Below are 12841 nucleotides of genomic sequence, written 5' to 3'. Positions count from 1 at the left end.
TCTTTTCCCACCAATCACACTTAGCACGAATTTGTTGTGATTATGTGGTACAACTGGTGATTGGAATCAAGTGAAAATAGGATCAAACAAATCTCTTTCATATTTTCTCATATTATTTGATTTATATTATATTTTCCATGAATTAAATTCAATAAAAATATGAATATTAAACCAAAAAATTCGTGGCATTGGATTAGATCTTCTAGATAACTTGAACAACAAGTTTGGACCTTAAAAACTTGGGCCTATTTGCAAAGAAATTCACTTTGAACCCTTTTTGTTTCACATTTTTTCTCTCAAAATTTTCCAACTTTGACAAGGCATATCGCCCTCAATGTTTAAGATATGGAAGAGTTCTAGGACTTTTTGGAAACCTCATGATGTCCTCTACAAGCCACTTTGGAAGCTTTTTTCCATTTGAGGATTTTATCTTGATGATATGGGCTTTGACAAAAAATTGCTTTTAGTTGACTTTCAAAAAGGACCTATAATCTTTTGGTCCATATCTCTCAAATGAAGCATTTCTAGCCTTGGCATGTGAGAGACAAAGTTGTAGATAATTCAATTTCCTTCAAATTGAGCTTTTGATGGAAAATTTCTGATGTTCCATGTGAAAGTTATGGCTGGTCAAAGTTCAGTTGACTTTAGGTCAAAAAACCCTAATTTAGAAACTTGGAGTTTTGTTGATTTCTGAACTTTCCTTGATGAATCATGATCAACCTTTGATCAAATGATGAATCTAACATTAGAATGTTGATGTTAGCCAAAAATCAGGAATTTTGACTGTAATTTGACCACAGTTGACTTTTAGGTCAAACTAGTCGACTGTTGACCATTTGAGCTGTTGACTGAGCAATCTTAGGAATCAGATCTTGAAACTTGAGGTGAGGATCCTTTGAATCATATGAGAGGCCATAGAGTCCACTTGAGGTATCAGAAACTGATTTTACTTGGAGAGAAGCAAAACCCTAGTTGTGGGTTGTTGTTTAGGAGAGAGGCTGCATGCTTCCTTCTTGTGTATCTTTAAGCATTTGAAAGTCAGATGGACTGAAATATGAGTAAATATGATGGGTAAATTTTGAGGTATGAAAACTTGTCATCAAGCTTCCTCCTCAAATGATCAGGCACATGTATATGTGCTATAAATCCATACACCTTCAAATGACTTAAGCTAGGATTGACACCAGACCAACATTCTTTTGGTGTAATCCATCTTAGCTTCTTATTTAGACATCTATAAAGTATGTATGCTATAGTCGACACAACATGTTATAGTCGATACAACATCATCCCACAATTCATTAGGTAAGTGTTGCCTCTTAGCATACTCCTTACCATGTTCATGATGGTCCTATTCTTCCTCTCAGCAGTTCCATTTTGTTGTGGAGTATAGGGTGACACCACCTCATGCATAATCCATTCCTTTTCACATAGAGCAAAAAAATCATTAGAAACATAATCTCAACCATCATCAGTCCTCATGGTCTTGAGATTTTTGCCACTCTATCTATCCACTATAGATTTAAAAATTTTGAACACCTCAAGCACATCACTTTTCTTCTGGATTATGTATGTCCATAATTTTCGACTAAAATCATCTATGAATGTGACAAAATATTTGTTACCTCCAATCGAATTCAACTGGATACGAACACAAACATAAGAGCATATCACTTCAAGAATAGCTTAAGAGTTTCTTCTTGCATCCTTGTTGAAGCTCTTCTTGTGTTGTTTGGCTTGCATACATTCCTCACATACTTTATCTGGAATATAAATCTCTGGAAGTCTTGAGACCATATTCTTCTTCTTCTTCTTCTTCAAGTTGTTGATATCTCATAAGTTAAGATGACCAAGTCTATAGTACCATAGCCATTTATCCCTGCTAGCTCCTGTTGCCAGACACTTGTGTTCCATCACATCAAATTCAATCTTGAAGGTTCTGTTTTGAGACATGGGTGTCTTCAAGATTAACTTGCCACTTGAGTCGAGTACTCTCATCATGTTATCTTCGATTATCACTTTGTAATTCTTCGCGATACTTTTCATGACTGGTATGTACAATACATTAGAAATCATTAATTTTTTCCATCTTTCCTCATGATCAGAACATTACAAATACCTTCAACAACTAGGGTATTGTCATTTGCAAATTTCACCTTGTTCTTCATCGAGGGACTGATATTGACAAACCAATCTCTTTTTTCAGTTACGTGTGATAAGTAGCCTGAGTCTAAGTACCATTCATCTTTGAATATTTATTCTTCTTTTGTTGTGACCATCAACAACACGTATTCTTCTTCTTGTCTTTTAAGTCTACCATCAATTTCTCAATTATTTATTTTGTTTTTGGACAATCACTAGCATAATGACCATACTTCTGACAATTAAAACACTGAATATGACTCTTATCAGGTTTCCTTCCACCACCTATTCCTCTACCTGCAGCACCACTTCTATGATTGCTCTAGTTTGTGGATTGTCTCTGGTTCAACTCATTTTCTTCTTGATGGTGACTCATGCCATTCGAATTTTTGTAACATCTTTTACCTTTGTTGTCGTTCCATTTTCCTTTGCCTTTTTTTTGTTGATTGTGCCTGCAGGCTACATCACCTTTCGTCTTGCTTGCAGATCTTTCTGCCATTCTTTGTTCATGATATTCAAGCGTCCCTTGAAGCTCTTATTTTATCATACTAGACATGTCCTTTGATTCTTCTATGGATACAACCTCACGATCTCATTTTGGAAGCAATGACATCAACATCTTTGCAACTATCGATCTTGATGTCAACACTTCTCCATACATCTTGATTTGACTCACCGATCTTGTTACCCTTGTGAAGAAATCAGCCACACTTTCACTTTCTTCCATTTAAAGCAACTCATACGTTCTTTTGTGAGTTTGTAACCTCACCTCTTTCACCTTCTCAGCACCTCGAAAAGATTTCTCCATGATGTCTCATGCTTTCTTTGACGAGTCTTCATCACCAACTTTTTCAAAGTTGTTTGGATCAACGCATTCATGGATTATAAAGAAAGCTTTATAATCTTTCTTCTTCAAATCTTTATGTGCATCCTTTTGTTCATGCATTACTCTTTTGCTAATTGGTGTCACTCCATTCTTCACAAGATCCCAAACATCTTGATACCAAAAGACAATCTTCATCTGCTTACATCAATTATCATAATTCTTTTCATTTAAGATGAGAAGATTTGCTGGAAAATGTCCGTTTGGATGAGAAGTCATTTCTCCATGCTTCCCAAAAATCGTAGCCAGTGCTATAAATACCAGATGTTGGAACCAAACTTGACGGAACAATATTCAATCACTTTCTTGATTGATTCAAGATTCTTGTTCTTCACTTTTCACTCAAGTGATTGAACCATACCTTATTATAAGACGATTCCTAACACATCGATTTGAAAAGAAAAGAAAATACTTGCAGGAGAAGTGAGGAAGAGAAGAGAGAAAATTAGGTTTTGAGAGAAGAGGAGAAGAATATATTTCTTTGAGTCTACTGAATACAAAGTCTCTCTCTGCCTATGCGTTTTTCAGTGTATTACAAACAATATGTAACTTCCTATTTATAATGAGATTATTTGGACATCAAACAATCTCAAAATAACTAATTGACTCACTAACTTTGACACACTGTATTCGACTCCATGTCGAATACACACATCTCTACTTGCTGTATTCGACTTTCTATCGAATACACACAACTTGACTGTTAAGAAATAAATTCGACTGTATCAACTACATACAACTTCAACTACGTCGAATTTACAAGCAAAAAATTACATGTTTAACAAAATTTTCCAATATTGTGTATACCACCATCCCCACTTTGTATTTGTGGGTATCCGATTATTAATTCAAAACTGAAGATACAACTTTCTCATTTACAATATCTTTCGTTTATATTTTCTTCTAACTCAACATTCTTACTTAATCAATTTTGAAAGAGTTTTCTTATTTTTAATTCATTCTCGTGGAGAGTTTTTATATTCTAAAAGAAATTTCAACTCGCGGTTTATTTTTTCTCGTAGTTCGACATTTTGATCAACACTCCTATTATTTTCGCAGCTTACTTTATTTCTCCTAGTTTGACATTTTGTTCAACACTCTTATTATTTTCAAAAATGTGCAAAATTTAAAAGAATATCTAAAATGAGATGGAAGAATACCATTCTACTATCCATTACATCAAACAATTTGGCTACTTATTCCCTAACAAAGAAAAGTCACATGCTTAGACCATGGAACAATGAAGCTTAACGAGTAATAAAGTCAATAACATCATGTTATTATAGTATATACCAAAAGGAGAATAGCACCCCTAAAAAAATTGTCAATGGTAACTCAAATTTGTCCGAAGACTTAAAAAAATTCAAAGGAGATTAATTCAGCACCATAAACTTTGCAAATTCTTCATAGCTAACTCTACCATCTCCATCCAAATCTGCCTCTCTAATCATTTGTTCAACCTCTTCATCTGTTAGCCTCTCTCCCAATTTCATCATCACATGTGTCAACTATAAAATCGTCAAAAAATTCAAATTGTTAGTTTTACTCATATCATATCATCATGTAATGTTACATTGATTATTGTTGTTTACCTCACTAGCTGATATGTATCCATCATTATTGCTATCAAATACTTTGAATGCATCTTTTAGCTCCTCACTCAAATATTCCTATTAAAAATTGACAATTAATAACATTTTGTAGTCCATTGTATAAATTTACAAAGCACAGAGTCAGAGTCAGACACAGACATTAGACATAACACAGACAACGATAATAATTTAAAAATAACTAAATAAATTAAATATAATTACATATATTGTTTGTTAGTGTCTAATTGAGATAGACATGCTAGCGTCTGCACTACAGAGGTGTAAATAGAAAGAAGAAAGAAAGCATTTTATAGTACAATTTTTTACCTTCATTTTAATTTCAATAATATGCAAGAACTCTTCAAAGTTTACCCTGCCATTTCCATAAATATTAGCTTTACTAATAATTTCTTGAATTTCTTCTTTTGTTAGATTTCCCTCTAATGATTTGATAATTGTTATGAATTCATCCACAGTTATGAATCCTAGAAATGACAATAACAAAAAATCAGAGACTAAAAATCAACTAAGGAAGAGTGGTGGATATTGAACAATTAATGAACATTTATGTTTCTAAATTAAGGTTCAAAATATCACACCGTCAGAATCCTTGTCAATGAGGCAGAAAGCTTCATGGAATTCTGCAATCTGATCTTTTGTCAATGTGTTTGTCATTATTTGCTGCTTATTAGAGAGGGGTGTGAAAAGAAATTTTATGTGTTGAGATATTGTCTTCTTTATGGGATGCTTTATTTTTGGTTTTTATAGATGTGTGTGTGGGGTATTAGTTGGAACAGTCAATACACGTTTGATGGGGGTTTCTAAATTCAAAAGGGAACATTTTTTCGAGAAGAAAGCACTATTGAAAGTTAGAACTTTTCAATATGGATTTTCTATTTTATTAGCAATGTCACACACTCTTCAGTTTATGTAATCTTTACAAATGAGGAAAGTTGAATGGAACTGTTCACACATGCTTTTATTTGCTTTGTGGGATCCCATCATTAATTGGGTGTATCAAGTTTGATATTTAATTAGTTGATGATTCTTGAAAAGTGGATCACATGTTTGGACTAGTGTTCTCTTGTGACTCATTTTATATAAATAAGTGATATTCACATAAATTTATTTTAATGTTTTTCCACATAATTTCATCGTCTTAGTGCATCCTTGTTCATCGTCTTGATGTAATATTGTTTGATTTTTATTTTTGTTAAATTGTAAAATTTGTTTGATTCAAATTAACAAATATCACTTACAAATTCAATGCGATGTTGTCTGATTATTTCTTAAATTTTTTTTTTACAGGTCTTATAATTGAGTGATTGTAGACCGAGATAAATATTACGTGAAATTAATTTTTCAATCCTCTCAAAAGCTCATTGATAATTCGAAAAACACCTTTCATATACTAGGATGGAGAGCGTGTTTATGAAGTGTTCAAATTCAAGAATCTGAACATGATAAATTCGGTAAACAAACATAATAAACATAAATATTCAATTAAATCAAATCAAACTCAACCGTATAATACATAAACAACATCATAAATATCTTAGCGCTTAAAGTTGGAGAGGTTTGGATTAAAGAGATGTCTGATATTAGATGAGAGAGGTAGTGAACCATTTTACTAAGATTTTTAGAGAGCCTAATATTGATAGACCCCGTCTAGATGATGTAGTTTTCTGCTCTCTTTTGAATGATGCTAATCTTTCTTTATCAACTCCCTTTAGTCTCTCGGCACTTTATGTTGTTGTGTCCCAGTGTAAAGGTAATAAAAGTCCAGGTCCAAATAGTTTTAACTTCTCATTTTTAAAAAGATTTTAGAATCTACTTAGAGTTGACATGGGGATCATGTTAGATCAATTTTATGGTTTTGCACCTCTATCTCATAGTTTTGTTTCTTACTTTGTGACTCTGATAGCCAAGGTTAAATACCCCTCTCATTTAGGAGATTTTCGTTCTATTTCCCTGGCAGGATCCTTGTATAAGTTGGTGTCTAAAGTATTGGCCATTAGACTTGGGTTTATGATGGATAAATTCATCTCCTCTAACCAATCAGATTTCCTTAAGAAGAGAATCTTAGTAGATGAAGTGGTGGTAGTTAATGAGGTGGTCCACTTTGCCAAAAGATTTAGAAGACCTTGCCTAATTCTTATGGTAGATTTTGAAAAAGTATATGATTCAGTTAGTTGAAATTTTCTGAATTATATGCTAATTAGATTTGAGTTTAGTGATAATTGATGGCCTTGGATAAAAGTTTAAGTTTTTTATGGGAATCTTGAGGTGCTAGTTATGGGACCCAAGAGATTAGCATCTAAAGGTGTTTGAAAAAAGGAATCCCCTTGCTCCCTTCCTTTTCTTCGTGGTGGCTGAGGGGCTTAATGTTCTAGTTGTGAGGGCAGATGAGATTGATCTTTACTATGGGTTTAGGGTTCGTAATTCCAGTTGGTAGTGTCTAATCTTTAGTATGCTGATGACACTCTCCTGGTGACTGATCCTAAAACACACCAATTTATATTATTTAGGTTATTTATAAATTTTGTGTATTTATTTAACTATTATGTGGTGATAATTAAATAAATGAGGATGATAGTAAAGGTGTGTGACTTTATGGTGAAAGTATCGAGAGTAATTGGAGGAGGATAGATAGAGTTTGAAGAAGGAAGAATACCCAATATAATATGAATTTAGTTTTGCTTTTAAGAATTTAAGGTGAGGGGGAGAACAACCTTAATAAAGGGTATATAAATGATTTTAAACTTTTATTGAGGTTGACATAAAGAACACATTACGCTTTTAATTAGCCATCAAATGGGTGGAACTCAACCTTACTAGAGTGAACTTCGAACTCGATTCTAAAAGCTAGCAAATACTGGGAATTAGGGGTGATCGTATCCGAGCCAATCCAAAAGGAAAACCGCAAACCGAACCAATCCAAACCGAAAACCGCAAAAACCGCGTTTGGTTTGGATGGTTTTGGATGATTTTTGGGCCGAACCGCACGGTTCGGTTCGGTTTGCGGTTTTCATTTCACAAAACCGAACCAAACCGAACCGCATATTTAACTAAACTTTTGAATTTCTATAATTAATTTATTATATTTCCAATCCAATTGCAATACTGTACACTCACGTCACGTGACTCACTATTCCTTCATTCTTCCTTCCTATTCAACATTTCAACTTCATTCTCTGATTTCTCTCTCACTCATTCTAGAGAAGCATTTGGTGTATATGTAGTACTGATAATATTTAGTCCTGAAGTTGTAATGTTGTATTAATATTTAGAACTGAAGTTATCTGATACTTGTATATGTAGTATGTAGTTTATTAGTTAGTATGTAGTTTATTAGTATGAAAAACTGTATATAGTATGTAGTATGAATAACTGAAGTTATATTAGTAATTTAGTATGTAGTATATGTAAAATACATTGTATGGTACTGTAAAATACATGATACACTTATATGGTAGTAATTTTGGTGTAAAATACATGTATGGAGGAATGAATTATTTTGGTGTAATTAGTATGAAAAACTTTTTTTAATGGTACTGTAATATATGTAATATATGTATGGAAGAATGAATTATTTTCCTTTTTTTATTTCAGTACATTTTTATTTTATGGTGTAAACCGCAGCCCACCGAACCGATCCTAACCGCATTGGTTTGGTTTGGTTTGGTTTGGATGACTTTTTAAAAATTAACCGAACCAAACCGAACCGCATGCATTTTTATCTCGCGGTTAGGATGACTTTTATGCTCAAAACCGAACCAAACCGCACCGCGAACACCCCTACTTAGAATAACCAACAACTAAACTTTTCAAATTTTGGTGGTATTATCATTGTTTATCCTATAACACAGGCAACCCTATCTATTATTAATTTTCACAATTTTATTAATATAAGAACTTATATTCAACAATTTATTGTTAGTGATGTGAATTAATTAATTTTTTAAAATTCAAGAAAAAGTGTTAAATTTAAATAAAAAAAAAGAACTTACAAGAAATTCAATACACAATATTGTATTGCCACTTTCGATAATGTGCACTTATGAAAAAATTAATATTTTTTATTAAGTTATATTGCACCTTGTTGAAACTAAAGGTTAAAACTTAAAAATGGCCTAAATGCAATAAAAAGTTCAAGCTTGAAAACAATGAATTTTTTTTAATAGTTTTAAATAGAGATGTTCGTGGTACAGTTTGAACGATTTTGACAATTAAAGTCATTTGAACAGTAAGAAAAAACACATGCAATTCAATTTGGTTCAAATAACTTTTAGACATAAATCGAATTAAATTAAACCAAACAAATGTAATTTAGATTGATTCAATTGGTTTAATTTTTTCAAAAAAAATCATTAAACTATACATACATATTTAAAGGACAACATAATGATCATTTATACATTACCGTAAAATAAATTTATAATTGTGAGAAGAAAAATATACATGAAGTTGAATTTTTAAACAAATTTAAAATACTATTTTGTGTATACATAAACAAATGCAGGTGATTATTAACTTGTTAATACTATAATTTATTATTATCAATATTTTATATATAAAAGAATAAAAAAATATGTAAATTAAACTTTGTCTTTTATTCTTACCTTCAGTTTTATCAAGGTTAACAAATAAAAAATAAGGTTAAATACTTTTACCCCTTAAAAATTTTTTTTCAACCCTCACCAAATAAATATTCCATCCAATTTAACTTTGGATCAAAATTTCAACCGAATGTGTATATGGATGCTAGCATATGACATTTTTTATTAATTTTTTAATTTTTTCAAATTTCCAAGTGGAAATTCGCAACTTGGTACTTGTAGATTGAGATTTCCACCAAATGAGCTACATGTTTTGATTAAATTTTAATTGCTTCAACCCTAATTAATATAAAAACATATAATTGCATCATTTTAAAACTGGACACTATAATTAGTTACAATATATTTATAATATATAATTATTTAATTATATATACATAGTTACAGTTATTTTTTTAATTACAATATAATTATATTATACATAGTTTTTAGTTACATAGTTGCAATATAATTAGTTACAGTATATAGTATACATAGTCACATATAACTAGTTACAATTTTATTATTTAAATAAGTTTGTGATAAAAAATAATAAAATAACATTAATATATAAAATAAAAAATAACGTTAATATATTAATTGCACTTTATAAAATTAAAAAAATAATATTAATATATAATTTAATAAAAAATAATTTAATAACGTTAATATATTAATTGTGTCTTAAAATATTATAAGATAATTTATGAAATATAGAATACAATATATAATTTATACTTTCAGTTCAAATTTTATTATGTGCAAAATTTTAGAACAATTGAACTATTAATTTTTCAAATCTTACAATAATAATAAATAGCATGTCAATCTGGCATTTAAAATCACCTAACTAAAAAAAATTTTAAAAAAATTTTTAAAAATATGAATTTCCACGTGAAAATTCAAAAAAATAAAAAAAATGTCACGTGGCTTGCCACGTATGCAGTTAAACCTTTGGTCTAAGGTTAAATTGGATGAAATCTTTATTAGGTGAGGGCTACAATTTTTTTTTAAATGAGATACTAGTCAGAGACCCGTGCTGTCGCACGGGTGCATTATTTATGGTGTAGTGTTTTTTTGAATTATATGAAAAAAATATGAAATAAAAAGTTTGACCAAATTGTATATTTAAAATAGAAATTAACCATTAAAAAAAATTAATTTCAACAACATATATTTTGAGGATGGGTAATTTAATTATGATATTGTGTAAATAACTAAAAAAATATGTAGTAATTTAGAATCTTCAAATAATAACCATAAATATATTTGGGGGCGACCGTTGTTGAACTGTCGCAATTTTCTTTTAAGGGCAGTTGGGCCTACAACCGTCGTACAATGTTTCCGATTTTTTAAAAATTATGTCGCAACCTATATGTCGCAAAAAAAAATTCTTGTAGTGTGAGATGGAGAAAAAATTAATATTTAAAAATAAAGATTTTGTCTCTTGAATTAAAATAATGATTGATTAACTAAAATAAATATTTTCTTGTTAGTGACCCGTGAGATAAATACATTTTTCATCATGCTAATTAAATTAAAAAAATACATTATACAAAGAAATCTAAAATGAATTACTTAATTATTAAATAATTATACAAAGAAAAAATTGATCCATGAGACGAAAAGAGAATAAAAAGAATTTTAATATTTGAAAAAATAAATAAAATATGTATTATGTTGATAGTAACCCGTAAACTACAACATAGTATCAAGTAAATTTATTTAATATTGTATCATATATATTTAAAAAAATGTAAATTTAAAATGAACGATTCAATTATAAATGAATAATAATCATAAATATGCAAGTATATTATATTTTCAATTGAAATTGTACTTTATAAAGAGAAAGAGAATCAGGTAGTGTATTATGTTTTTAAAATTAAAAAAATACATTATACAAATAAATTTAAAATGAATTACTTAATTATTAAATAATTAAGCAAAGAAAAAAATTGATCCATGAGACGGAAAAAGAATAAAAAGAATTTTAACATTTGAAAAAATAAATAAAATATGTATTATGTTGATAGTGACCCGTAAACTACAACCTAATATCATGTAAATTTATTTAATATTGTATGAAATATATTTAAAAGTATGTAAATTTAAAATAAATGATTCAATTATAAATGAATAATAATCATAAATATGCAACTATATTATATTTTCAATTGAAATTGTACTTTATAAGGAGAGAGAAAATGAGGTAGTGTATTATGTTGTAGAAAGTTGGTGGACCAATGAGAGTGGAACACTTGGTGCAAAAGGTAAAAAGGTGAAGGGTTATTTTGTTAGTTACCAAATTGTCCATTTTGTAGTGTAAATTTATTTTGAGGAAAGGGCAATTTAGGAAGTTTGGTCAATCTTTTAATATATGTTAGATAGTAGATATCAAAGCACGCTCATATGACAAAGGATAAAAAATATTTAAACCTAAAAAATATAACAAAAATAAATATATAAAAATTTCATTTCAAATAAAAATAATAATATTTATAAATAAAAAATATTTTATTTTTTAATATGTAAACTACAATACATAACATACAAATAATATGATAAAATATATTCTTATAAAAATTAAAAAAAATATAATTCTATATAAGATTTTGTAACATAAAGCGATTGACCCGTTTGTTTTGATTTTTTAAAAAATTGATTTTATAGTGTTACATGATTTTGTGTAAAAAAAATTTACAAATAAATTTTGTACGAAAGCTTCAAAATATAAATTTTGTTTGAATAGTTATTTTTAAAATGTTATTTTAAGTATTTTATTATTTTATTAAAACTTTTTTTGAATATCAAAATTTTCAAAAACTATTAATTTAAACCTATTTCAAATAAATTTTCATAAAAATCACTTTTAAAATACTATTTTTAAAAAAAATTGTGACTTTGACTATATTTTGGTCTTCAATAATGTTTGTTTATGTTATGAATGTCAAAAATAATGTTTTAATTTAGAAAAAATAAATATAAAAAATTTGTAATATTTTAAAAAACAGTTTTGTAAAATCTATTATAAAAAAAAGTACATTTTTTTAAAGCTGAAACATACAAACTCTTAATTTAACTTGAATTGATTTATAAAATACAAATCGCTTAAAAGATGAATCAAACACCTTCAAATTAAATATATAATTTTTTGCGATTTAAGTTTGATTTAATTCAATTATTAGTTTTCGTTTGGTTATGAAGCAATGACTAATGTTATTATGTAATTTTATTCGTTTTAAAAGTTTGTTAATATATTTATTTTTAATAATAGTAATATTTTATCCTTTGACTTGGTCATAGAATAAAAAATTGTTAAACTCAATTCCAAATAACTAACCGAGTACATTGGTCTATTACCTAGTCAATCCTATTACCCGGTTCTAGGGCTCTGCTTCCAGAAAAATTGAAACAATCAGTAAGATGAGATCTACTCCTTATATTATTATAGTCACATCAATTATATGATATTCTTTTAACTATGCTGATGAAATATTCTTATTCCAAGTAATACTTTTTTGATGTTAATACTTCTCTTAAATTTTTTCAATATTAAACCAACAAGTTCTAATATAAGATATAGTGCATGCAACCATGTATACATTGAAACTCTTACTCAGAAA

At 28.9% G+C, this 12841-nt stretch overlaps 1 protein-coding gene across 1 annotated transcript; it reads right to left on the bottom strand.

Annotated features, from left to right (window-relative positions):
- Positions 1-4337: 4337 nt before the first annotated feature.
- LOC131618858 (calmodulin-like protein 8) lies at positions 4338-5406 on the bottom strand. Its single transcript, XM_058890016.1, has 4 exons — positions 5217-5406; positions 4945-5102; positions 4618-4695; positions 4338-4533 (listed from the first exon to the last, which is right to left on the bottom strand). The coding sequence occupies exons 1-4, from the start codon at positions 5290-5292 to the stop codon at positions 4399-4401; spliced, it is 447 nt and encodes a 148-aa protein (XP_058745999.1). The 5' UTR covers positions 5293-5406; the 3' UTR covers positions 4338-4398.
- Positions 5407-12841: the final 7435 nt, after the last annotated feature.

This window comes from Vicia villosa, linkage group LG1 (genome assembly GCF_029867415.1).
Source record: "Vicia villosa cultivar HV-30 ecotype Madison, WI linkage group LG1, Vvil1.0, whole genome shotgun sequence".
NCBI classification, from domain to species: domain Eukaryota; kingdom Viridiplantae; phylum Streptophyta; class Magnoliopsida; order Fabales; family Fabaceae; genus Vicia; species Vicia villosa.
The sequence above is the reverse complement of the archived record's forward strand: the minus strand, read 5'-3'. Positions and strand labels throughout refer to the sequence as shown.